This window comes from Halichoerus grypus, chromosome 6, assembly GCF_964656455.1.
Source record: "Halichoerus grypus chromosome 6, mHalGry1.hap1.1, whole genome shotgun sequence".
NCBI classification, from domain to species: domain Eukaryota; kingdom Metazoa; phylum Chordata; class Mammalia; order Carnivora; family Phocidae; genus Halichoerus; species Halichoerus grypus.
Window position 1 is genome coordinate 9,662,036 of NC_135717.1, and position 25,548 is coordinate 9,687,583.

General features: G+C 58.9%; 1 protein-coding gene across 2 annotated transcripts; it reads right to left on the reverse strand.

The window, feature by feature from the left end:
* Window positions 1–446: 446 nt before the first annotated feature.
* Window positions 447–17,027, reverse strand: STX1A (syntaxin 1A). 2 transcript variants are annotated; one of them, XR_004923678.2, is made up of 10 exons: window positions 16,914–17,027; window positions 8,851–8,928; window positions 8,559–8,658; window positions 5,861–5,935; window positions 5,028–5,101; window positions 4,819–4,927; window positions 4,652–4,725; window positions 3,750–3,887; window positions 2,100–2,274; window positions 447–1,784 (listed from the first exon to the last, which is right to left on the reverse strand). XR_004923678.2 is itself a non-coding variant. In XM_036112569.2 (10 exons), the coding sequence occupies exons 1-10, from the start codon at window positions 16,941–16,943 to the stop codon at window positions 1,707–1,709; spliced, it is 867 nt and encodes a 288-aa protein (XP_035968462.2). In that variant the 5' UTR covers window positions 16,944–17,027; the 3' UTR covers window positions 447–1,706. The 2 variants fall into 2 exon arrangements, 1 of the variants encoding a protein (XP_035968462.2); XM_036112569.2 differs by having other exon boundaries at window positions 2,100–2,210.
* Between the last annotated feature and the right edge of the window lie 8,521 nt (window positions 17,028–25,548).

Consider the following 25,548-nt stretch of genomic DNA (forward strand, 5'->3'; position numbering starts at 1 on the left):
TGTGGGACCCACTGACCTGAGGCCATCGCCCAGCCTCCTCCGGCTGCCCTCCTGTTAAAGGCGTCACCCAGCCTGTGGCCTGGGCTGACCTTTGGCCGTGAGCTGCACCACTTGCTGATCGGCCCAGCACTTGGTTGCCTGTCTTTGGGGGCATGTCTCCTGTCTGATTTCTAGTGGTCAGAAGGGCAGGTTAAGTCCTGCCCTGGGGTGTGGAGGGGATCTGGGGGTCGCTGGTGACTCCTGGAAAAGCAGGAGGAGAGGGGGTAGCTATGGGCCCACAGTACAGAACGGGCGTCAGGCTTCAAGCAGGAGTGGAGACGTTCAGGCTGGGGCGGAGGAGCCGGAGGATCTGGAGGCTGGAGGCTGAGGGAGAGTCCCTCTTTCCTCTCCGCGCTATGCACACTGACCCCCGAGTTCTAAGGCTGTGATGCTGTGACCGTAAGAAATCCAGATACAAATGTTTATTCTACATAAAAATTTCACAAAATGGGCAGCTGGTTGTACCAAGACCTTTGGTGAAGGGGTGAAGGAGGGGAGGGAAGTCGCGGTTGAAGAAGGCAACACGGACAGTGGTCACAGTCACTGGGCAGGAGCAGAGCTGAGGGAAGGCGGGGCACAGACGTGGCCCCATCCCCCACTGCATGCACTCGCATGCACACTCCGAGCCTGTCAGTGAGGAAGAGGGCTCTTGGGCGGGGGCACGCTTCCGACTTGAGAAGCCCCGAGACGGAGGAGGGAGGTACTCCTCCCCGGCTGGCTGCTGAATACCGCATCCCAGACACCCGACACCCACGTGGCACGTCAGTGGGGGACAGCAAGGGCAGGACACGATTGCAGGCCTGAATGACGACTTCCCAGAGCGCAAGAGAGGAGGGGCCATTGTCCCAAACATGCAACACCCGATGGCTTGAGAACGTGACCGAGGCCTGCCGGGGAGGGTGGCTGGCCCGGGGCGTGGGCTTCAGCTCTGGCAGGGGTCCGCCGGGCCCGGTCTGCCTCCCTAGCTCGAAGGGTGGCTGGAAACCGGGCACCGGACAGCCTCTCGTAGAACGTGACCTGGGGTCAGGCATAGCCCAGAGGGGTTGCTCCCGGGGCTGTGGGAACGTGGGAAGGGAGTATGAGGCGGCCAAGACCTGCTGGACTCTGCCCCGAGGCGGGCAGGGAGCCCGGTCTTGGCAAAGCCAGAAGCCACCTGGCCACGGCACCCTGAGCCTCCCTGGCAGTGGTCAGCTGGTAGAGGCTTAGAGCTGGGCTGTCTCTCAGGGCCACCCCTTCCTTAGCCTGAAAAGCAGCACCGTGTGGCCAGCTGGTCCCCACCCCTTAGGGGGCTCGGCTTCGGGGCACAGCTAGAGAGGCCAGAGGTCAGGGCAGACCCCAGGCTGGGGTGGGATTAATGGGAGGCGGGGGAAGGGGAGCACGGCTACCCCCGGCAGCGCCACCTGGGGAGGGGGAGGCGGCCTGGGCCCGGGCCTGAGTCTGTCCTTGCTGCGGACCTGCCCCAGCCCGCTCGCTCCCCGGTACAGACACACACGGTCACAGAGATCATGCACACGACGGCTCAGGGCACGGTGGGGACGGAGGGCCCTACGGCAGAGAAAGGGGCGGCGTGGCCTGGGAAGGAAGGGGCTCCGAGCCCGAAGGCGGCAGCAGCCAGGGGGCCTCCTGAGGGCAGACCGTCCCGAGTGGGGTGGCCGGTGGGGTGCCTTCTAGCCGAAGATGCCTCCAAACGTGGAGGCGATGACAATGCCCAGGACCACGCAGCAGATGATGATCATGATCTTCTTCTGCACCGGAGAGGCAGGAAGGAGCGGCCTCAGACCCGGGAGGGAGGCTGAGGGCTGGGTCAGAGCTTGGAGGGGCGGGGCATGCAAGGAGAGGGGCCCCTAAGCCGGGTTGGGGGTTGGGGGTCTGGGGGACGGAACCAGAGTTGGAACTGGGGAAGGTGCTGCCTGGAATGGACCGGGGGGGGTGGTGACAGCCGGGAGCTGAAGGCCTCGGGTGAGGGCTTGGGTCAGAGCCCAGAAATGGGGTCAAGGCCGAGTGGGGAGGGACCCGTGGTGGCCCCCAGGGGCTCTGATGGGCAGAGGGGGGCTACTGACCCGGCGTGCCTTGCTCTGGTACTTGACGGCCTTCTTGGTGTCAGACACGGCCCTCTCCACATAGTCCACCGAATGTTCCACGTTGTACTCAATCCTGTCAATCATCTCCCCCTGCAGGGCCGGTGCCGGTCAGCTCCAGTGGGCCCCCCTCAGGGCAGGACTCTGGGGAAGCACCCTGAGGGCAGAGAAAGAAAAATGGGGGCGTGAGGATGGGGTACAGCCTCTCCCTGTGCCCCCTCAGGCCAGGCCCCCGGGGCAGCACCCTCTCTTCCCTGCAGAGCAGCCATCCTGGGAGGGGACCTGGCCGTGCAGTCTCAGCCAAGGGGGTGGAGACCATGCAGGGGGCGCTCAGCCGGGCCGGGTGCGAGGCAGAGGGAGGCGGGGGCAGCAGAGGGTGCTCTGGACAGGGTCCCACTCCTTCCTCGCTGGCGTGGTGGTTCCACCCAGCTCCGACTGTCTTCAGTCTTCAACACTGAAGACCCCCTGCCTACTCCCGTAGCTCTTCTGGGCCCCGTAATCTGGCCCCAGCAGCCCCCAGAGGCCGCTCCCACCATGACGCTGCCCGAGACCCACGGGGACAAATGACCACTCTCCAAGTCCACTGCTCCCGCCGGTGTCCAGATCACCGCAGTCTCTCAGCCCACGGCAGCAGTGGCTGCCTCGTGGCCGCCCGGCTTCCTAGCTCGGCTCGCACCACACCCACGCTGGAGACCCTCTGGTCTAGAAGAGAACCCAGAAGCCCAGCACCACCGCCTGCCTCCTCTTCACTACCCTCCCGCCCCGCCAAGCTCCAGTCGCTCCAGTCGCACGACCTCCTCAGTGAGCCGGGCTCTTGCCAGCCTCGGGGCCAGGCCCTGCTGGTCCTGCTTTTCACTCACCCCGGGACCCTGGGAAACTTTCCGAGCTCAAATGCCACCTCCTAGAGAGGCCTTCCCTGACCACCCCCGTCCAAAGTGGCCACCGCAGGGACGCTATTACGGTGTTACCCCAAGTGTGGCCCTGGGACTAGCAGCATCAGCGTCCCCCTCGAACCTGTTAGAAATGCAAATTCACGGGCCCCCACTCTGGCCTACCCATCTCTGGGACCGGGGACCAGGAAACCTCGCAGCCCGCCCTCCCCCCTCTGCCCCCGTGACTCCGGGGCCTTTTAGAGCTGGAGAACCACTGCTCTATCTCACTGCCTCCTAATATCTGAGCACCCGGCACAACTGGAGAACGTTCCACCTGTCATTTCCTTATGCTGCGCTTCCGCCCCACAGACATGAGCTCCAGGAAGCAGGCCCTCCGCTGTCCTGGTCACTACTATACTTCCAGCTCCTAGAAAAGCGGCCGTCCACAGTGCCCCCGTGCCAGGCGGCCGGTGAGTAAGACAGGACAAGGCTGGGTGGAGGGCCATGCAGGGCCTGGGGTCCCAGCGGGCCAAGCAGAGCCATGCAGCACCTGGAGCCCGGTAGCAGAGCCATGCAGAGGATGGGGTCCTCCGGGTGGGCCTGGCCCTGGAGGCGGTGTCCACAGCCGGTGGTTAGTTACCTGGAGACTCGGTCCCTCCCGGCAGGGCAGCGTGTCAGGCAAAAAGGGTGGGGGTTAGTGCAGCCCTGGGTGCTGCCGTGGGCTGGGCGGGCGGAGGGCAGTGGGGCCCTAGGCTCTCACCTGGCTCTCCACGAGCATAGCCATGTCCATGAACATGTCGTGCAGCTCACGGATGCTGTTCTCCAGCTTGATGATCTCACTGTGCCGCGTCTCAATCTCGCTCAGAGCCTGCTTTGAGATGCTGGAGTCCATGATGATCTAGGGGGTGGGAGCAGTGGGCTGGGGACCCAGGAGCCTGCCGCAGCGGGCAGGGAGGGGGGGCCCCGGACCAGGACGGCCGGCCAAGGGCGAAGGCAGCTGGGATGGGCAGTGGCTGCCTCCTCAGCCACAGCGCTCCCCCACTTCCTGCTTGGTTCTTACTAGCTGTTACCTGATTTCTCGGGGATGCACTTCTCGGTGCTGATGGGCGCCACCTGTGCCCACCACATGGTCACTGCTCACCAGCCTTGTTTAGAGGCCAAGTTGACTGCCCCCCCCAAGGACCCAGGCCTTGAACCGCCTTTCTCCCTTTCCCCCCACCCCTCCAGTCAGCCTCCCGGAGAGGGTAACTAGCCCTTCCCTTCTCTCCTGGAACCCACAGCCCCTACCTGCCTTCCACCCTGTGGGCCGCCTCCTTCAGGAAGCCCCCTGCTCAAGTGTCACTTGAACGTAGAGGCGGCCAATGGCACCGTGTCTCCCAGGAGAGGAACAAGGCCCTGAGGATGGCGGAAGGAGCCCCTGGCCGGTGAAGCAAGGAAGTGGACCCAATTGAGAGGAACCAGGAGATGGGGGTCTTAATTCTACCTGTGCCACTAATATTTAAGTGGCCTCAGTCTGGTCCCTTTTCCGCTGGGACTCAGCCTTCTCTGAAACCGGCCTCGCGAGGTGGTTGTATCCAAAGACTGCCCCCAGCCTCAGCACTTTGCACACACACCAGGGATCCCTGCCAGGGGTGAGGGTGGGGTGGGGTGGTTCACACTCACCCCAGAAGCAAAGATGGCGGGGTTTCCGCTCTCCAGCATGTCCTCCAGCTCCTCACTGGTCGTGGTCCGGCCAGCTGTGAGCAGGGGTCGCACTGAGCCCTGCACACCCCGTGGGGTTCAGCCCCGGCCCCGCCCCTCACCCTTGCCCCCCCCCCCCCTCAGCTTACTGATCTCCAGTTGCCTCTGGATGCGGCCCTTGCAGCGCTCACGGTAGTCAGACTGCGTGGCATTGTACTCGGACATGACCTCCACAAACTTGCGGGACAGCGTGGAGTGCTGGGGGTGCAAGATGGGGATGCAAGTGTCAGGCCCAGCTCCACAGAGCCCCAGGGCCTCAAGAGCCCGCCGGCCCCCCCCGGAGGCCCGCCGGCGGCACCTGTGTCTTTCGGATCCTCAGGTCCGCGGATGAGCGGTTGAGGCCTTCCTCCTGCTCGATGCTCTGCTCGATGCCTGTGGGAGAGGGGGGCTGCTGAGCCATAACCTGTCCCCCTCACCACTGTCCCCTCCCTCTTGGACCCACACGCCCAGGATCTGGCTCCGGACCTCCCCTGGGGAGCGTCTAGTGTGGACTGTGGCGGGGGCGGGGGCAGCCACACAGGAAGCAGAGGAAGAGGGCGCGCCAGGCACTGCGGGAGGGGCCCCCAGGGGCCCATCCGGGCACGATGCGGGTTTCGGGGTGTGCACATATGCACACCCATCTGCGAGGCCTCAGGCACCCACCAAGCTCTGTGTGTGTGAGCGCCTACTGTGTACTAGGCCCGGCGGCTCGGGCCCACCCGGCCTTCTGCTCAGGAAGCCTGTGCGCCCAACAAGGGGCCGTGCCCAGAGTGGGGAGGGCAGCCAGGGGCGGCCCCTGGGCCTGTGCACCTCTGCGCTCCCACAAGCGCATGGGGCTTGTGTGTGGGACCAGGCGGTGCTGGCCACCCCTTGAGCCCTCTTTAGCTGAAGTGGGGGACAATTCCCAGAGCGGAGCACTCCCTCACTGAAGCCTCAGGCGTCTGTCCCGAGGCCCGGCCCCGAGCCTGGCCCAAACAAGCCTTGCCAAGCAGCAGCTGAGAGAATGGGCATGTGATGGCACCCTCATAAAGGAAAGCAAGACCCAGTGTACCCCTCCGAGTCCGTGAGACCCACGGAACGCAGAGGAAGCGGGCCCAGAGTGCCCCCCCCCCCCGCCCCCCAAGACAAGGCCTGGATGGAGCCCAGACTCACTCTTTAACTTGGAGCGAACTTTGTTTGCGGTCTTCTTTATGTCAGACATGAGCTCCTCCAGCTCCTCCTTCGTCTCTGGGGAGGTAGAAGGGGGAGACGGTAGACGCCCAGGGATGCCCGCTGCCTGACGTTCAGGCTCAGCCCCTGGCGCAGGGGGCCCGGTCGCGGGGCTCCGGGCAGAGCCTGGGTCCCGGGTCTCCCCCCTCCCGCTGGCTAAGGCTCTGCCTGCCCCTCCAACCCTGGGCCGGGGCCACACCAGCTGCAGCCTCACCCCCTCTGTGCTGCCTTCCAAGGAGCCTCCCTTCCTCCTTCGCTGGCTCTCCCACCCCCTGCACACAACAGATGGGTCTAAATCTAAGGCAGAAATAACTGTGGAGCAGCTAGATGCTGGAGTCGGCGCTGGGGAACACTGACTTGATGCTTGCCTGAGTCGAAGGTGGGGGGTGTGGGCTCACCTAGAGTCACCTGGTAGCTGGGGGCGAGGGGGACAGACATCCAGCCAATAGGGTGACAGAGCCAAGGGCCAGGGAGGCTGAAGCGAGCCCCCTTCCGCGGAGCACCCTGGGCAGGGGAGACCCTGTTCTACTGAGCCCCGCTTCCCAGGTGCTGAGCTCAGTGGGGGCCAAGCGGTGAGGGCCCAGGGGCTGGACGGGGGCATGAGGCACCTGGCCTGGATGGGAGCTGATGGAGAAGAGGCTCAGACAGGTGTGCCCCCTGCCACACAGTTGGCCCTGGAGCACCAGCTGGCTGGTCCTGTGACGGTGAAGTGGGGGGAATCTGGCCCTTGTTCCAACCGGAACCATCTCTCTAAAGCTGGCAGAGGCCATGGGGGGTACCCAGCTTGCCCCACCCCCGGCGGGGGGGGTGGTAGCTGGCCGAGTGGGGCAGGTGGCTGCTTCCCTCTGGGGTGCTGGCTGGAGCAATGACTCATGACAGCGCCCCAGCCTCAGGGCAACCCCAGGACTCTATTTCCTGGAGAAACCAGGACGGAGCTCCTGGCTGAGCCCGTCCTATCCACGGTCTGCTTTCCTCTGGGGCTGGGCCTCTCCTAGAGGGGGTTGGGAGGGGGGCATTTACAGCAGTTGATCGGGGGGACACCTACTAAGTGGATCGTGAGGTGGGGGGCTTCGAGGAGCGGAGGAGGGCGCCTCATTCGTACGAACAAAGGAAACTTGGTTACCAGCTGCTTTGCCGTCTCTGCCTCTCTTGCTCAGACCCAAAATAGCCCAGCCCGGATGGCGGCCCCCAGGGGAGGCAGGGCGGCCCTTGGCCCAGGAAAGCCCCCCGCTCGCGCCGTCCTTCCCGGTGCCTCCTCGGTAACTGCTCCCTCCGCTCTAGAACCTTCACCTGGGAGCCCCCTCCCCACATCAGTGACCGCTGGCCGGTCCTGACTGCTTGGCTCGCGGTGGCAATTCTGAACGGGTCGCTACAGACTATGACGCGGGGAGACCTCGTGCGGAAGGTGGGACAAGGGAGCCGAGAGAATCCTTTCTGGCGTCTCTGTCACCCCACGTGCGCCCCATCTGCCAGCAGGGGAGTGCCCCAGCTCTTAAAGTACCCTGTTCCCACAGCCGGCCCCCTCTGACCCTCAGCAGGAGGGACCCATGGGGACACACGCGGACTCAGACGCACATGCGCGGGAAGACGTATGACGTCACATGCTGCTACCCGAGACAAATCTCTGGGGAGAGGGGCGATGCGTGGTGGCCACACTGAACGTGGGCCCTGCCTTGGGTGGCCCCTCTCTCCTTCCCACCCATTCCTGGCACGGGCTCCCAGCGGACTCATTTTGCTTTCCAAGGGCCCGGCACTGGGCCCGCTCGGCTTGGCCCTGGCCTCGGGTTCCAGCGCCCTTTGGGGGCTGTGGAGAGATTTCTCCCGGGGGCTTGAGGATGCCGGTGGACCAGGGGCCGAGGGGCCGGGGACAGGGAGACACAGCTGCAGGCCACTCGCATACCCAGCCCTGAGTGCTTCCCCAGGCCTGCCCAGTGCCAGGACCCTCCCCCTCGCATTCTTGGGGCCCCCGGGGCTCGTGCTTGAGGCGAGCCAGCAGGAGCAGTGTGCGCGCGCCCAGGTCCCAGGCCTGGGCCCCAGCGCTGTCACTGCCTCCCCGGGGGCCGAGGGGAAGGAATCTTGGGCCTGCGTGCAGTCGCCTGGCACAGGGCAGGGCAGTCATCAACACCTCGCCAGGAGCTGTGACAGGAGGGTCAGGGGGGCCTGTCTGGGGACAGAGTGGAATGCAGACACACAGAGGCTCCCTGTGCACAGGGAGAAAGGTGACTTCCTGGAGCCCCGAGAAGGCCCGGCTCCGGGGTACCGGTGGCCAGGTGCCAGGGCCGCTAGCTCTTTCCGGAAGCTCCTCCTGCTTGGCCGGCTTGCCCTCCCACGGCGCTGAGGCTCGGCGCAGCCATCTGCTGCCCGGGGAGGCTCGGGAAAGGGAGGGGCCGGGCAGACAGGCTGCCTTTTGCGCCTTCCCACCCAGCTTACCTGGCGGGGGCGGGGCTGGCCGGAGGACCCCCACCCCGGGCCTGGGCCAGCCGTGTTCCCTGAAGCTTTCCACGGGGCCCTCCCCACCCTGGCCAGGCCCAGGTACCCCTCAGCCGCCCAACAGGGAGGCTGCTGGGGATCCCGGAGCCCCTCCCCAGCTGCAGCGCCTTCCAGCAGGCCTGGAAGCCGCCCCTCAGTCCTCCACACTCACTCTCATCAGGGTTGGGGGAGGCCAGGATGGCGCTGTGCTTCCGTTTCACCTCCTCCACGTTCTCCGAGATCTTGTCAATGAAGCCGCGGATCTCCTCCACCTGCACACCAAGGCCTCCGGTCAGGAGGAGACCCGGGGAGGGCGCTCGTGGGCCCCGGGGCTGGACCAGACTGGGGCTGGCGGCCAGGCTCAGAGAGAGGCTGGACCAGGCTTCGGGTGGGGGTGCGACGTGGGCCCCCCGCCTCCAAGGTCTGCCAGTGTATTCGCGGACGCGGGCTGTGCTGGCTCCCACCTGTTCAAAGAACTCATCCATGAAGCCGTCCCGGTCCACGGTGACAGTGACATCATCATCATCATCGCTGTCCTTGGCCTGCGCAGGGGTGTGTACACGTGAGCGGACCTGTGGTAGGCCCACTGGGACCCACTGGACCCGGGCCCGCGAACTGCCCAGCGTCCATATTCAGCAGGCTCACAGGCTCAGCTCCGCGGCCCCGACCACTGCCCTCTGTCCTCTTAGCAGCGTCCTCGGCAACCAGCCACAGTGAGACGTGGAGGACCCCTGGGGCCCCCCCGTAAGGAAAGAGGCCTTGCCTGTCAAGATGGTGACAGGGCCAAGTCTCTACCTCTAGGCCAAGGACTCCGTCCCCTGCCCAGCTGCTTGCCCCTTCCCCCCAGGACCGGGGTCCTCCTGGCACGCCCCTCACCCTAGGGGGCAGCTGGAAAGGCTTGGCCCCCTGGCCAGGGGCCCCCAACTCACAGACCTTGCCTGGGACAGGCCGGCTGGAAACCAGCCTTCTCTACTTTCCAGTCCCGATGGTTTTAATTAGGATGGGGCCCAAAGTTCCCAAGCTCCTTTTCCGGGGAGCGGGGGCGGGAGTGGGAGGCCTGGGCGCCACCCACACCTGCCCCCGAAAAGGCAGGCTGGCTCAGACACGGGCCGTCCCACAGCACCTCCAGCAGGCCTGAGAGAGGCTGGCTGCACACAGCCCTGCAAGCTCAGCTGTCCCCTTGTCATTCTCGACATCAGACCTCCATCCTCTTCCCCTCCAGGCCCAGAGCTGGGCCCCACCAGCCTGAGAGGCCAGTCATGTCACTTGGCTCGGGGCCTGCCCTAGGCCCCACCCCGCCACCCCAGGAGCAGCCAGACAAAAGCCACCCCCATCACGGGGCGGAGTAATTACACCTCCGACTTCCCAGTGTGCCGGCCATGCTCATCACTGTCCGCCTTACATGCTTCGAGTCGCCAGGGGCAGCCCACTCTGCTGGCAAGGGCAAGTCCCTCTCCACGGCCAAGGCCAGGATACGGAGGGTGGGACCGGCCCCCTCAGACTGGGGTTATCAGGCTTGGTCACACCCCTTCAGGTCTCAGCACCCCACAGGAGTGAGCAGGCTCGGCACTGGCCTTCACCTTGATCTCTCTTATGTCAGGGTCAGAGCCGAGGACAGGGGCAGGTGGCAGTGGAGGGATGGTGAAGCTGGGGGACCCAGGAGGCTGGGCCCAGCTAGCCTGCTGAGGAGGGACCCAGGTTCCGTGCCCAGCGCAGACAGTGGCTGGCTGAGGGACGTGCCGTCTGGGTCTGTTTGCTCCTGTGTGCAGTGGGGACAGGGACGCCTGGCTGCGGGGACAGAAGGCTGAGAAAGGGTGGGAAGGCACAGCATGTTCTGAAAGGGCTGTGCCCCTGGGGCTCTCGGGGTCCCACTGCCCCACCAGAGTGGGACCAGACAGCAGAGGGGGTTGGTTGGGAACTTTACGGAGGCGGCTCTGACAGGCCCCTCTCATCAAGAGATCACACCTCCTCCCCCAGCAGCTAAAATAAATCCTCGCTCCCACAAGTGCCTGTGGCTGCTACCAGGTGGCCCCCTCCCCCCAACCAAGCCCACCTATTGACAAAGAGAATCTAGGAGCCATTTCCACACTTCTGAACCTTGCCAGGCGCAGAAGCTAAGCTAGAGGAGCACTCCTTAGGGAAACTGAGGCAGAGTGCAGTCTGGAGGAGCCCAGCTCCCGCTCCGGGGCAGCCTGCCAGGTTGGGAGGTGGTCCCAGGAGCTCCTGCCCTTCAGCGGCCTGCCCTCTCTGTCTTTTTGGCATCTAGAGAAAGAGGAGGATGGACAGGAAGGACAGAAGGAGAATTTTCCAGCTCCCCTCCCAGGAAGAGTAATGACCGGCTAGGGCCAAAGACAAGGGCGCCAGGGTTTCCAGAGATGAGAGCTGTTGCCAGAGACCCCTGGGGTCTGGGCTGCTGCTCTCCCTGGGCCTCGGCCTGCCCGCCTATAAAACAAGGACGGATCTTCTTGAGCATCCAGCAGCTCCGACCTGCTCCCTCCACAGCCTCCCCAGGAAACTGACGGCTGGAGTCAGGGAGTTTCTCCAACAGAGGGCTGGCAGGAAGGATGTCCACGCTCTCCTCCCCGCCCGCCGGCCATGAGCGCAGAGCTGAGGAAGGGGACACCTGGGGCCAGGGCCTGACTGGGGCTCCCAGGCGGGGGTCCACCCCGAAGGTGGCATTCAGATTAGCCCCAAAGCCAATCGGAGGGTTGAGGGCCTGACGTCACAGCCTTGGTCACACCAGTCGTGACTCCAAGCAAAACCCTGAGGGGACTCTCCGTGGGGACCCCTTCCTTACCATGTCCTGGCTCTTCTTCCTCCTCAGGACTTTTCACCCACTGCCCCTCGTCACCTCACTGCCGCAGCCTGAAACTGGACCCCGGCACACCCCACCTAAACCATCTCCCTGCCTCCACAGCCCACCCGCTGTCTTCCCTTGCCCCATGCAATTCCCTCAGGCTGGAATGCTGATTCCATGAAGCTGACATTCCCCTCATCCTTAGATGCCACCTCCTTTCAGAAGCCTTCCCCTGGGTCAGTATCTTGCTCCTCGGGTTCCCCACACACTACTCACATCTCTACTGGAACCACAGCCACACGCTCTCAGGCCCTAAGGGACCTGAAAAGTCACCTTGGCCTCAGCTGCCGGCCTCAGCTTGCATACCTCCTGTGATGGTGAGCTCACTAGCTTTCCCGGGCAGCTCTGCCTACCTTGGGCTGCCCCGATGCCCCTTTCCTGCGGCCCTAAGCCATAAAAAACCTGTTGGTGCCCTCTCCCTGGGCTGGTCTTGCCAGAGACCTGAAGGCAGCATCCACACCTTCCCTGGGTTTTTCTCCTCATGCTGACCATTCCCTTCCCCTCATATTCCAACCCCCCCCCCCCAGGGCCCTAAATTGCAACCCCCGCCCCAGACTTCTTTGGTCCAGTCTCTATCTTCTTCTGTGGTACATGATACAAACTGAATCTGCTGTTGATTGTGGCCTAAGTGGTACCAAAGAGCTGACCCATCCCCTTCCTCTTTTTACATGGTCTACCTTTGTTAATACAACCAGAGATCAGTATAAGTGATCATATAGCAGTTCCTGCCCAGAAAAGCCCCAAGCCCTTCCCCACTACTGTCTACTTGGTTGGATTTTAGGCTCAAGTGAAGGACTTTTTTTTGTTTAATTTCTTCATTTGTTCTGATCCTTGTTCCACTTTGTGAGAATCTGATGGCTCATGACTCTGGGGCCCCCAGCAACCTCATGCACATCTAGGCCAGAGCCCTGTGGCACCTTTCTAGAGACATCCTCCAGGTTAACTAAGACCCCAATCAGGTTTCACTGGCACTAAATAAATGACAAGCCCCAAACCCAGACACACTCCTGACCCAAAAGGAAGTAGGAACTAGGCTGGCGTCTCCTGGTGTCCTAGGATGGTCAGGGTGGGCATCACCAACATGCACAAAGGGAGCACCCAGATGGTTTAGAATCATGAGGGCCCCAGCTCCCTTAGAAATCTGCCAGCCCTCTGTGAGTGACAGTCACAGCTCCAGAAAGAGGGCTGGACTAGACTGGGGACTTGAGGTGGCATCTGGAGCCTGGGAGTGGTCGCAAGCTCAGAGCGGCAAACATCTTCAGGATAAACCCACCCAGGCATCATGTGAGCACCCTACCTGCCACCTGGCCCAAACTAGGTTCTGCCTCGTTCTCCTGTGCACCTCCTCTGAAACCCCCCATTCTCAAGGGTCCTCCCAAATCAGAAACCAGGGTACATCTACTTTCTTCCTCTTCCTCTCACATCCATCCAATATTTGACTTGTCGTGGTGTTTGTTCAGTGGTTCTTAATCCTGTTGCAGCACCATGATCCCTTGAAAGGCTTAAAAAAAAAAAAACCCAAAAAACCAGCTTCCAGGGTTCTACCCCAGAGAGACCGAATCAGAATTTAGGGGTTTGGGGCTGGTAAGGCCAAGTTTTTAAAAAGTACCCCCACCGCAGGGTTGAAAACCAGTGGTCTGATCTTACTCCTTTCTGACAGACTCTGGCCTCATGAGGCCTCTGGGCCAAGCCGTCCGGAATGGCCACCCTGGCCAGAAGCCCTAAACTTCCAGAGGAGGCCAGACAACCCTGGTGGTCTCTCCTGGCAGAGGCTCCAGGATGCCAGGATACCTTCCTGGAAACAAAAGTGTGATTCCTCCAAGAGGCTCAGAGTCCAGGCAGCCTCCAGGCCCGTCCCCAGGGATGGATGGTGGGAGGCCAGCCAACAGGGTTGATTCATTCCTCCTGAGCAGGAGTTGGCTGTTGTCTGCCTCGAGGGCTATTTTTTTTTCCCTTCTTGTTTTTAATGACGAATCAAAGTCAATACGACTAGAGCAGAGAGACCCAGAGCTGAGTCAGGGGTATGTGAGGCCAAGCTGGGTCTCCAGACCCCCCCTTCCCTCGTCTGACCCCTTCACCCTCTCCCCATCTGGTGTACGCCCTTCACCTCCAGATCCCTGCCCCTGACCAGGGCCCCAGGGCAGCTCCAGAAGGCAGCCTCAGCCCATGGAGAGGAGGTGGCTTCAGCCCCGCACTCCCTCCACCCCCCCCAACCCCTGTCCCAATATACTGTGTGACCTTAGATAAACCTCTGGCCCTTTCCAGACCTCAGTTCTCCAATTTGTGAAAGAGGAGGCTGGACTAGATCGTCCCTGAAGGTCATTCCGGCGGCACCCCAGGGGACAATGTGTCCAAACCCACTGTTTCTTCTGGGAAACCCCAAGGAGGTAAGGGGAGGGAAGGAGGCCTACTCTTACATCCCCATTCTTCCACTCTGCAAGGCGGATCCGGCCGGCTGCACTGTATGGATGAAATGGGCATAGAGAGGTTAAGGCAAGAACCTGCCTGGTGTTGTCCAGGACACCCAGTCTCTTCCCAGCAATGAGAGAGAAAGGGGGAATGGGTGGGCAAAGGGGCGCACGGGCTTCCCCAGCCAGGCATCAGACCACCCACCATTCTCTCCTGGTTGGGCTTTGCAACCTCTCTGCCTTTACTACCGGAGGCCCCTCCTTTTGGACCACCTTCCGTCCTCCCGTTTCTACCCAACCCCTTCTGGGTCACCCCAGGTTCCCTTCTTCCAGGGGCTGGCAGCCCCAACGCTCCCCCCCTCTGTCCTCTGGCTCCCGCAGCAGGCCCCACGTCCTGCATGTGGCTCAGCACAGAGATAAACACCCTCCTGGGCCCAGGGAAGGGTGGGTCAGCTCCAAGAAGATCTCAGAAAGAAAACCAGGGAGGCCTCCGAGTGGGGGGGGGGAAGGAGGCAGTAGTATGCCAGGTGGGGCTGCCCAGGGGCACCTTGCCCTAAGTCTCCCCGGTTCTGTGGGGCTTGTCTTTGCCCCTCTTAGGCCCCTGGTTCTGTGGGGCTTGTCTTTGCCCCTCTTAGGCCCCTGGGTTGCCCTTCTGACCTCTAAGGGCCCCCGATGATCCCTTCACTCGGTCCATACAACTGCAGGATCAGCTGCCTGCGAAGTGGGAGCTGGGGAAGGCTGGAGGGCTGGGCCTGGCCTGCAGAGCGCTGAGGACACGCACCAGCTCCTTCCCCAAGTGTGACTTTTATAAATAAGCTCCCTTTGCCTTCCTTCCAAATGTGGTGGCGTTGGGTGGGGAAGGAGGAGGGGGGAGGAGGGAGGGAGGGCTGGCTACCGTGCAAGTCACTGGCCCAAGCGCCACCTCTGTCCAGCCCATCCAGGACTGGCCTCTTGGTTCCTGGGGACTCTGATCTGAGAATTCTGACTCCTAGGGTTCAAGGTCTCCCCTAAATATGGAGTCGGACTCAGGTGACCACCCCGTGCCCTGAGAAACTGGGCTCTAGGTTTTCTTATCTCTACTTTTATAGGTGGGAATCCAAGGCCCAGAGGGAGACTTGTGGGAATGACAGCCCCCCAGACAAATTGTCCCAGCCCACCCAGTGTGGGCTCCTGCAGCCTGCAAGAAAGCCCCAGTGGGCAAGGCCACCCGGCAATGAGTACAGCAGCCTCCATGGGTTCTGAATGCCTGCGGGGTGGGGTCTAGAGAGGAAGCCCCAGCGAATCCACAGAGAAGCCAGGCCTCACCATCTAAGGGACCACTATGGCTAGTGTTTATGTACGTATGTTAGGGGTGGGCGTGAAGGGTCACAGAGGCACACACCAGAGCAAAAGACCTGGGTTCAAGCTCCCTACAACCCAAGCCTTCTGCGTGGTCCCCCAGTCCCAGCCAGGCCTAAGTCTGACTGTCTTTGGGACAAAGCCCCTTTCTACCATCCCTTTTGAGCTACCAGGCATGCCAAATGCTCTCTTGTGCCTCAGTTTCCCCTTTAGCAGAGGGGATGAAGGGTGATGCGCCAGAGACCCTGTCACATGTAAAGGACTGTGTTTCCCTGACCACTTGGTTCCCACATACACTCTCGTCTGACCCACCAGGCACCCAAACATCAGCAAATGCACCACACGGCCATTCATCGCCAAGATAACATTCTTTCTGACTCAACATAGCACAGGAAGCTTGAGGGCAACCGCAAGGGCTGGCGGGGGAAGTGTTTAGACATCATATATGACATGAGGGACCATCTTCTTCCTTTGAAACCTCCTGAGGTTTACCCTGGGGGCTGGGCATTTGGCCAGGAATAAAAGGTCTGTTGGAAGGGTGGGGGCTGGTAGCCAGAGCAAGGGGGGGAAACGGAGGCAGGAGAGTACAGGTACCAGCTCCAGACTGCCCAGGAGACAAGACTGGTATAATGGGGGAGAGAGGTCACAGATACAGGGAGCTTCTGGACAGACAGGTCAAACCAGGGGGGCAAAAGCCCAAAGGACACCTAAAACTTTTCACATAAGAGGACCTCGGTCTCTGGCTCCAAGAGGGGTAGCAGGGGGAGGGCTCAGAGGAGCCAGTGAGCTAGCTGCACCCCCACCCCACATCAGCACTGCGGGCAGGGCACCTGCCAGACAGCAAGGTGGTCAGCTAGGGGATCCGACAAGAGTCAGCCTGGTCTAGAGCCCTGATGCCCCCCCTCCCCACGGGCAGGCTTCATTTCCTTCACTGCCCCCACACGCCCCCAGGCTTGCCATCTCTAAGGGCAGAGGTGAGAATGTCCTGGGAAATGTCTGAGTCCAGGGGAGCCGGGGGCGAGGGGGTAGGGGTGAATGAGGAGCAAGCGGCAGGGGTCTCAGTCAGGGCTAGGAGAGGGTGGGCTCTGGTCAGAGCCTTTGTGCATCCTCTTACTCCCCCCAAACCCCGCCCCAGGAGCCACACCCCGGGGGCCTCCGAGACACAGGTGGAGAAATAGGTTCAGGTTGGAATCAGACCAGGAACCCCGGAAGGGTCTGAAAACGCCGCCGGCTGGCCGCGGCTGCCCGGAAGCCAGGAAGGTGGACCGGGGTCGAATATCTGACCCCTCTGGGACCGGGGCGGGCAGCAAACCCCGAGCGCGACGGGGGTGGGGAGCCACAGGTGATGGGAGCTACAGGTGACGGAGGCGGCGGGGCGCCCCGCGGGACAGCGCCCGCCCGAGGAGCCCGGCCCCACCCGGCGGCCCGGTTTCCGCAGCGCGCCCTGCAGCTGGGCTCTGGGCAGGGGACCGCCCCCGGCCCCTTGCCACTGCGGTCCCGCCGTCTGTCCACACCCCTGCGGGGGGACAGGAGGGTCAGTGATGAAGCACAGTGAGGGGACAGAGACAGGACCTGCTCCGCGGGCCGCGGGAGAGGTCAGCCTCCGTCCCGCCACCGGTATCTGGTAATAGCCCTCCGACCCCCCAAAACAAGGGGGCGCCAAAAAGTTTATCCAGGACCCCGGGCTCCGGCCGCCAGCCCGCGGGCCCACGGCGCCGAGCTCACGCGAGCCCGTGACCCCGAGTGGGTCCGAGGGGCGGGACCCGGAGGGGCGTCGGGGTCCCGGGCTCCGCACCGCTCCCTCCCGCCCGGCCGGGGACGCAGGGGCTGTCGCCGGGTGGCCGCCGAGGCCGGGAGGGGAGCGGCCGGCGCGCGGGGCGCGGGACGCTGGCGGTGAGCGGCGGCGCGCGGGGGCCGGACTCACCGTGCGGAGCTCCTGGGTTCGGTCCTTCATGCTCCCGGGAGTGGCAGCGGCGCCGGCTGCAGCCGTGTGAGCCCCGCATGCGCGGCGGCCGCCCCGCGGCTGCGCAGCGCCAGCCCGGCCCCGCCCCGGCCCCCGGGACCCCGGCCCAGCCCCCAGCCCGGCCCCGCCCCGCCCGGCCCCGCCCAGCCGCCGTCCCCGCCCCCGCCCCACCGGCCCCGGGCCGGCGCAGCCCCTGCGTGCCCCACGCCGTGTGATCCCTGCCTGGGGTGGGGCCCCAGAGCCCCCGCTCCCTCTCCCAGCGGCTCCGCCCTCGTTCTGGACCTTGGATTTTCACCCCCAGAGCTCCTCACATCCCTGGGGATTTGCTGGAGGTCGGAAACCCCTAGATTTTATGGCCTTGGAACATCTGGCACTCCCCTCCAAAAACCTCCAGAGTTACAGCCGCTGAGCCCCTACCTTCCCACTTTCCCCCAACACCTCATCCAGACTCAGGCTCTCGCCCCTCCTTCCCGGGGATTTCTCAGTTCACTGGTCTGATGCTGGGTGACCACCCCTTTTCCTTTAGTTTCCACTCCCAGCGGGATGCAGGAACCCTTCTATCTCTGAGGAAGGGAGATCTAAGCTAAAGCCTGCTCTCCTGCCCCTTTCCCTACAATCCCAACCCAGAGCCCCAGCCCCAGGCCCGAGATCCTATTTCTCTATATGGCTGGGGGTAGCTAAGCCTGGGGCCCCGCTTACTGTGGCACTAATGGAAAGATCTTAGCAGCGTGTAGAGCGGTGGTGGGTGGGGGCTAGTCAGTAGCAGATGCTCTTTTCTGATCCCTGCCAGCGCCTTGTTGAGACAGTAGCCATATAACTCCCCTCACCGCCCCCCCCCCCCCGGCTGCCCCTCTGTGCCCTAGCCTAGACCCTCTTGACCTCAAGCCAAGCACTCCCTCTTCCCTTACCCAGGGCTGCCAAGGTGTTGTTCTGGAGCTGGGCCAGCCCCCTGCTGCCCAGTGTGTCTGAGCTTGGCGCTTCTCCCAGACTGTGGGCACAGGTTTGCTGGCTGGCAGACGGGCTAGAGACACTGTTCCAGCCATCTCTCCTTCCCTGGAAATCCGGCCAGAGACTGACAGAGCAAGCACTGGTGGTGCAAAAGCAGGACTCACCTGCAGGAGGGACTTGCTCAGGGTTACAGGTAACAGTTGGTAGCAAGGGGCTGCCTGACTCGTGGTCCAGAGTGCTTTCCTGTGTGCAGGGTGAATGGTGGGGTGGGTCATGGGTGCACCCCCAGAGCCCAGTGTCTGGCCTTGAGGAAAGAGGGCAGGAGGGGGAGACACAGCTCATGCGCTCAGAGGGCTCCAGGGTCACACCAAGCATCACTTATTAATGTACATATTAAATAGTAGCGTGAAGAATGAATAAAGACTCTGCTTTTCTGTTAGAGGTCTTACCCTCATTGGATCATTCATTCATTTATCAAATATTACTTAGGAAACCATGCTCAAGCCGCTGTTTTGCACTCAAGATGTGATGTAGTGGGAGAGACAGACATGGTTTCAGTAGGTGAAGGGATCCTGGGTGGCTTCCCAGAGGCCAGGATTGCAGCAGGGAGTGGTGGAGGTGTTCGGGACAGAAGGAGTGTGCCCAGACCCTGGGGTGAGGCTGGGAGTGTTTGGAGAACCTCAGAGCTTGGGTAAGAGATGAAGCCAGTGAGGGAAGCCTTCCTGGAATGTTGAGCTTTATTGTGCAGACAAGGAGGAGGGAATCAAGGATCGACTTTCATTCCATGAATCAAAAATTAACTGAGCTGGGATGCCTGGGTGGCTTGGTCGGTTAAGCGTCCAACTCTTGGTCTCAGCTCAGGTCTTAATATCAAGGTGGTGAGTTTAAGCCCGAGTGGGGCTCCATGCTCAGTGTGGAGCCTACTTTAAAAAAAAAAAAAGTTAACTGACCATCTACTGTGCACTGACTATTCTACATCTTGGAGACATGGCAGAAAACAAGAAAGACAAAAGTCCTTGCCCTCATGGAGTCTATGTCTAGGAGAGGAAAGAGATGATAAACAAATAATATCCATGCTGGTGATAATATGCTATGGAGAAGACAAAGTAGGGAAGTAGGGGTAGGGAGTGCTGAGTTCAAGGTGGGTTTCCATTTTTACTTTATTTTATTTTTAAAGATTTATTTATTTATTTGAGAGACACAGGGTGAGCGTGCGTGAGCTGGGGGTGGGACAGAGAGAGAGGGAGAGAGAGAATCCTCAAGCAGACTGCCCACTGAGCCTGGAGCCGGACCCAGGGCTCCATCCCAGGACCCTAAGATCATGACCTGAGCCGAAATCAAGGGTCGGCACTCAACCGCCTGAGCCACCCAGGCACCCGTGGGTTTCCAATTTTAAATTTGATGGTCAAGGACGGCCTTGCTGAGAAGGTGGCATTCTTTTTAAGATTTTATTTATTTATTTATTTTTAGTAATCTCTATACCCAACGTGGGGCTCAAATTCACAGTCTAGAGAGATCAAGAGCTGCACACCCCACTGACTGGGCCAGCCAGGCACCACGAGAAGGTGGCATTTGAGCAAGTATCTGAAGGAGGGGAGAGAGCAAGTCATGTAGGTCTCTGGGGGGAGAGCATTCTGGGAAGAGGGAACATCACGTGCAAGACCATGAGCAGGGAGCATGCCTAGCCTGTCAGAGAAACAGCAAGGAGGCGTGGATGCCTGGAGCCTAGTGGGTAATGGAAGACCTTAAAGGAGGTGAGGTCAGAGAAGTCGAGGGGCGGAGCCTTGTAAGTAACCAATTCCTTTGGCTTTTACTCTGACTGGGATGCAAGCCACAGACGCAGAAAGGGACTCAAGGAGACCTGAGATCCATCTTGGGCTTTAACAGAATTGCTCTGTTTGCTGGGTGGAGAATACAGATCTTCCTCGACTTGCAGGGGGGTAACGTCCCGATAAACCCATCGTAAATTGAAAATCTCCTAAGTGGAATATGCATGTCATACACCTAACCTACCGAACATCAGAGCTTAGCCTAGCTGTCCATAAATGTGCTCAGAACACTTATATTAGCCTGCAGTTGGGCAAAATCATCTAACATGGAGCCTATGTTATAATAAAGTGTTGACTCATGTGATGTACTGAACGCTGGCCAGAAAGCGAGAAGCAGAATGGCTGTCTGGGCACAGGAGGGTTGTCAGCGCAGGGATCCCTCAATCTCGTGATTGCTGCTGGTGCCACGACCCGCATCACGAGAGGATCACGCCTCAGATCACTAGCCTGGGAAGAGATCCAAATTCAGAATTCAGAGTATAGTTTCTACTGAATGCATATCACTTTCACACCGTTGTCATGTCAAAAAATCATCAATTGAACCATCCCAAGTCTGTGTCTGGAGACTGTGAAGGGCTTCGGGGAGGAAGCAGGGATGCCATTTAAGAAGTGATCGCAATCGTGCTGGTGGCTGGGACAAAGGTGAAGGCAGTGACGTGGTAACAAGTGGTCATATTCTGCAAAAATTTTTTTAAAAATTTTATTTATTTGATAGAGAAAGACAAAGCGAGAGAGGAAACACAAGCAGGAGGAGTGGGAGAGGGAGAAGCAGGCTTCCCGCCGAGCAGGGAGCCCAACGTGGGGCTCGATCCCAGGACCCTGGGACCATGACCTGAGCTGAAGGCAGACGCTTAATGACTGAGCCGCCCAGGCGCCCCTCTGCATACATTTTAAAGGTAGAGCCAACTGAAGGAAAGAGAAATCCAGGGTGAGTGGAGTCAAGGTAGGGGAAGAACTGGAGGAGGGGTAGGCTGGGGGTGGGAGTAGATCAGGATCTGGGGTTTGGATCTATTTGATTTTGAGTTGCCAATTAGACACCCCAATGTGGAGGGCCAGTAGGCCATTGCCCATGTGATCTGGATTTCATGGGAGCAGCCTGGGCCGAAAGCGGCCGGCGCAGGTAGTTCTTGGAACATGGGAAGAGCTCATAGCAGCGTGGAGGACAGCAGGAAGTGGTGTCTAGGAGAGAGACCTTGACCGGCTGAACAACAGCAGGACCCGGCAGCCTGGAGAGAAGGGTCAAAGGCATTCAAGAGACTTATTTAATATTACTATACTGTGTATCAATTATGAAAAGAATGTTTGTTGTAAAACATTAAAACAATTAGGGGAGCCTGGCTGGCTGAGTTGATAGAGCATGTGACTTTTTTTTTTTTTTTTAAGATTTATTTATTTATTTGAAGAGAGAAAAAGGGCTGGGGGAGGAGCAGAGGGAGCAGGAGAGAATCCTCAAGCAGACACCCTGCTAAGTCCAGAGCCCGACGTGGGGCTTGATCTCATGATCCCGAGATCATGACCTGAACCGAAATGAAGAGTTGGATGCTTAAAGGACTGAGCCACCCAGGCACCCCGAGCATTTGATTCTTGATCATGACCTCAGGGTTGTGAGTTTGAGGCCCACGTTGGAAGTCAAGATTACTTAAAAAAAAAATTAAAAAAGACATTAAAACAATGAGAGATATTATGAACTAGACCAGACACCTGAGAGCATTTAAAGTGCCCGCCCGGATATCCGGGGAAACATGCAGATGGTCAATGAGAAGTTCATGTGCAACACCAGCTGGAGACTAAGGAGGCAGGAGTAGTCTGGCTTGGGGTGGAGACGGAGTTGCGGGCCACAGTCCCCGGAGTGTGTGCATCCATGTGTGTGTGTGTGTGTGTGTGTGTGTGTGTGTCTATGGAATAAGAAACAAGGGCTGAATTTGGAATGGAATGCTCCATGGCAGGGGCTAAAATAGAAACTGTTGCACAAGATGCCATGGGTCCCCAGAGCAGCCAACTCCCTGGGGTTCAGGGACCACTTCCCAGAGGGGGGGCGTTTGAACTGGGACTTAAGGGATGTGTAGGAGGTAGCCAGGTGGAGAATGGGGGAAAGGCATTCTGGGCCAAGGGTGTGAACAAGGACAGGGATAGTGAGAGAGCAGAGCTTATTCCCTGTGGGAACAAGGCAGTCCCCCTAACACACATCACTCCTATCCCATTCTTTTTTTTTTTTTTTTTATGTAGGCTCCACTCCCAGAGTGGAGCCCAGTGCAGGGCTTGAACTCACGATGCTGAGATCAAGAGTAGGATGCTTAACCGACTGAGCCCCCCAGGTGCCCCACCCCATTCTTTAATGTTAATAATTGATGGATATTCTGTCCAGACCGATGCCCTGTAAAGCCCTGTCCCCACTTTAGTCAAAGGAGCATCTCTGTGGCATCCTGCACTCTACTTGTTCTGGGCAGTGAGGTTTCCCTACTGCCCCAGGGGGAGAATCCTGATGCCCTAATAGAGATTTCTATTTCCTTTGTGGTCCAGCCCTGTGTCACCTCTTGGAGGCCACCTTCCCTTGACGCAGCCACGATGCCCGATGCCCACTTGGCATCCTCCTCTGAGGACTCTGCACTTGCTTAGTTCCCCCGGCCTGGGACATTCTCCTCCCTGTTTCCTTCCTCCTTGACTTTCACTCCTTCCCTAGTGGACATCACCTCCTCCCAGAAATCATCCCTGACTGCCCAACAATGAGGGCTGGGCTCCTGTGTGGTCCCACAAAGACCTGTATTTACCCAGATTGTAACACTTATTGTCCTGTGTGGCTGTGGTCTGTGTTAGCTATCTGTCCCCTCATTGGATGGGGACATCTGAAGGGAAGGAACCAGGTCACGTTCTTGTGTATTTCCCAAGGCTGGCACAGAAAGCGGGTTTGTGGAATGAGTGATAAATCTTTGCACATTTGAATGAGCAGTGTTCCTATAAAGGAGCACTGAGGGAAACGCTGGGCTTTTGGGTGCTCCCAAAGCCCCTGGGGACGGTTTGGGGTTTCCATCCCGCAGGCTGGGAGGGCGGGGCGTGGGCCCCTTGCCCACCGGCACCTTGAGGTTAGGAACTGCTGCCACCTGGTGGGCATGGCCGGTGCTGCTTCGCTGGCACCATTACCATTACCGCTGAGCACCTGCATGCCCAGGTTGGGATGATGAGTCACCACCTGTCCTCCAGAAGCCCTCAGGCTGGTGGGAGACACCTTGACAGTGACAACACAATGATGGGGAAGTGCAGGGGCTGTAGGGGTCTGCAGGAGGATGAGGAGGCAGCTTGTGTAGAATTTAGGAACAGAAGTGTCCCTGGGGCGGAGTCCATGGGGGGTGCAGAGCAGGAAGGGGCTGCTGACATAAAGGAGTGTGTGTGTGTGTGTGTGTGTGTGTGTGTGTGTGTGTGTGTCGTTGTTGTTGTTGTTGTTGTTGTTGTTGTTATTGACGACGTTCTCCTGTTTTTCTTTTCTGTTGCTTTCTAGCAGGCTTTCTCTCCTTTCCTGGCATGTCTGGCCCTGGTCCTTTACTATGCAAAGCACTGGTCATTGTGTGACGTACCTTACTTAGCCTTTCTGTGACCCTACTAATGGGGAGATGCCCCATTAGTTCCATTTCACAGATGAGGACAATAAGGCTCAAGGAGGTAAGCATAAACAAGATCACATAGTTGTAAGCCCTCAGCCCCGCAAATCCCAGCTGTTTTGACCACAAAACCCTGCCCCCTGCCCAGCCGGCAGCTCTCTTTCCCACTTCCAACCTCCACCACCCCAGCACACCATCAACTTTGTCCATCTTCCAGCTCAGCCCTGAGGCCTGAGCTCAGCCATCCTGGGGAAGCAGGGGAGGAGCGAGATTGGACGGTGGGCAGCTGGGGCATGAGCCCCACCGCTCAGTGTGTGATGTTTGAGGTAGGGGTTTGCGATGGAATTGGCTGTACACCTGAATATAAGGTTATTCCCTCCTTTTCCCAGTGAGAAAATTTAAAAGAAATTTGGCCCAATATTTCAGTTTAAACATTTAGGGATGCAGGTGAAATTAGTGACTTCCTGGTTATACTGAATTAAAATATTTAACGGTTAAGTATCTTAAATCACATGTTTTTAAGAATAAGTTTATTTCAAAACAATTATTTTCTACTCTCGGGGTTTGTGAATATTCATTCAAACCCTTCACTCGCATCCCTGCCTTTCTTTGTCATGTCGCGTGTCACCCGGAGCATCTCCTTTGAGTTCCCTAACACGGTTTTCTCAAACACATCATCTTCACTTGTGCTGGGAATTACAGAACTTGTTGAATGCATGAATGATGCGGTCGCTGAAAACGTTATTCCAAGTCGTGAGAGAGTGGTTGTTTTTCATCTAAGTGGTAGGTTAACATTTGTGATCTCCGTAAGGTAGTGCAGAATAATATAAAATAGCAATCTCCCGGTCCTCCTCCTTGTCTTTCCCCACTTTCTTTTTCTCCACAGCACTTCTTACCACCTGGTATACTCACTCCTTTGTTTATGGTCTATCTGCTTTCACTAGAATGTGAGCTCAGTGAGGTCAGGGAATTTTGTCTTGCTGTTTTATGTCCACCACCTGGAAACATGCCTAGAACATAGTAGGTGCTCAGTAAATATTTGTGGAATGAATGAATCACTTAATGACTGTAAAGCTCTTAGACATTTGACAGCCCAGTGGCAGCCAGGGCCATGCATGAGGATGGTATTGGAATTGAGGGTGCGGGGAGACAGTCCCCGCAGGAGCCGAGCCCCCATAAGGGCATCCGCGTCAGGGGGAGCCCCATTGTTTTAGGGGGTTAGCTACACACAGGAAGACTGAACTAACTATGAAATGCACTGAAGACAATTGGAGAAAGGGGGTAAAATATGGAATGGGGAAAAGCTAGGATGAGCCTGTGCTGGTGGATGGGATTCAGGTCTAATAGTGAACTTTTTCTTAATATATGTAAATTCTATTAGTTAGGGTTCTCTGGAGAACCAGAACCACTAGGATGAACACTGGGAAAGAGGTTTTTATTTTTTCTCAAGATTTATTTTGAGAGAGAAAGCCTGAAGTGTGGGGGGAGGAGGGGAGGGGGAAGGGCAGAGGGAGAGTCTTTTAAGCCGGTTCCCCGCTGAGCACAGAGCCTGACAACGTGGGGCTCAATCCCACAACCCATGAGATCAGGACCTGAGCCGAAAGCAAGAGAGGTGGCTTAACCAACTAAGCCACCCAGGCACCCCCTTGGGAAAGAGGTTGATTACGAAGAATTGACTCGGGTGATTACAGAGGCTGAGCAGCCCCACGATCTCCTGTCTGCAAGCTGGAGGGTCAGAAAGCTGGTGTAGTCCCAGTCTGTCTGAAGGCCTGAGACCTAGGAGCACCAATGGTGTCAGTAGGACAGAAGACCCATATCCCAGCCCGAGCAGTCAGGAAGAGAGAGAGGATTCAACCTTTCTTCTGCCTTCTGTTTTATTCAAGCCCTCCACAGATTGGATGATGTCCACCCACATCGGGGAGCGCTATCTGCTTTACTCTGTGCACTGAGTCAAATCCTAACCTCTTCCAGAAACACCCTCATAAACATACTGAGAAATAATGTTTAACCAGATAGCTGAGCATCCCATGGCCCAGTTGACACAAATTTAATGATCACACAGATAAAGAAATAAACATAATATAAATGTATGTTAATCTAATTGCAATGAACATGCCTAACACACAGTCTTTTTATTTTACAGGATTTTTCTATTTAGTTTTTTGAGAGTGAACGAGCGAGAATGGGGTGGGGGAGGAGGGGGAGAGGGAGAGAGAGAATTTTTTT

What these genes read in the sequence shown, in the direction of transcription:
- STX1A (XM_036112569.2), bottom strand. Translation starts at nt 16,943, where the DNA reads ATGAAGGACCGAACCCAGGAGCTCCGCACG. An exon ending in AGTTCGCTCCAAGTTAAAGA is followed by an intron (nt 5,102 to 5,860) that starts GTGAGTCTGGGC and finishes CCTCTCCCACAG; the next exon opens with GCATCGAGCAGAGCATCGAG. An exon ending in TGAGGATCCGAAAGACACAG is followed by an intron (nt 4,928 to 5,027) that starts GTGCCGCCGGCG and finishes TTGCACCCCCAG; the next exon opens with CACTCCACGCTGTCCCGCAA.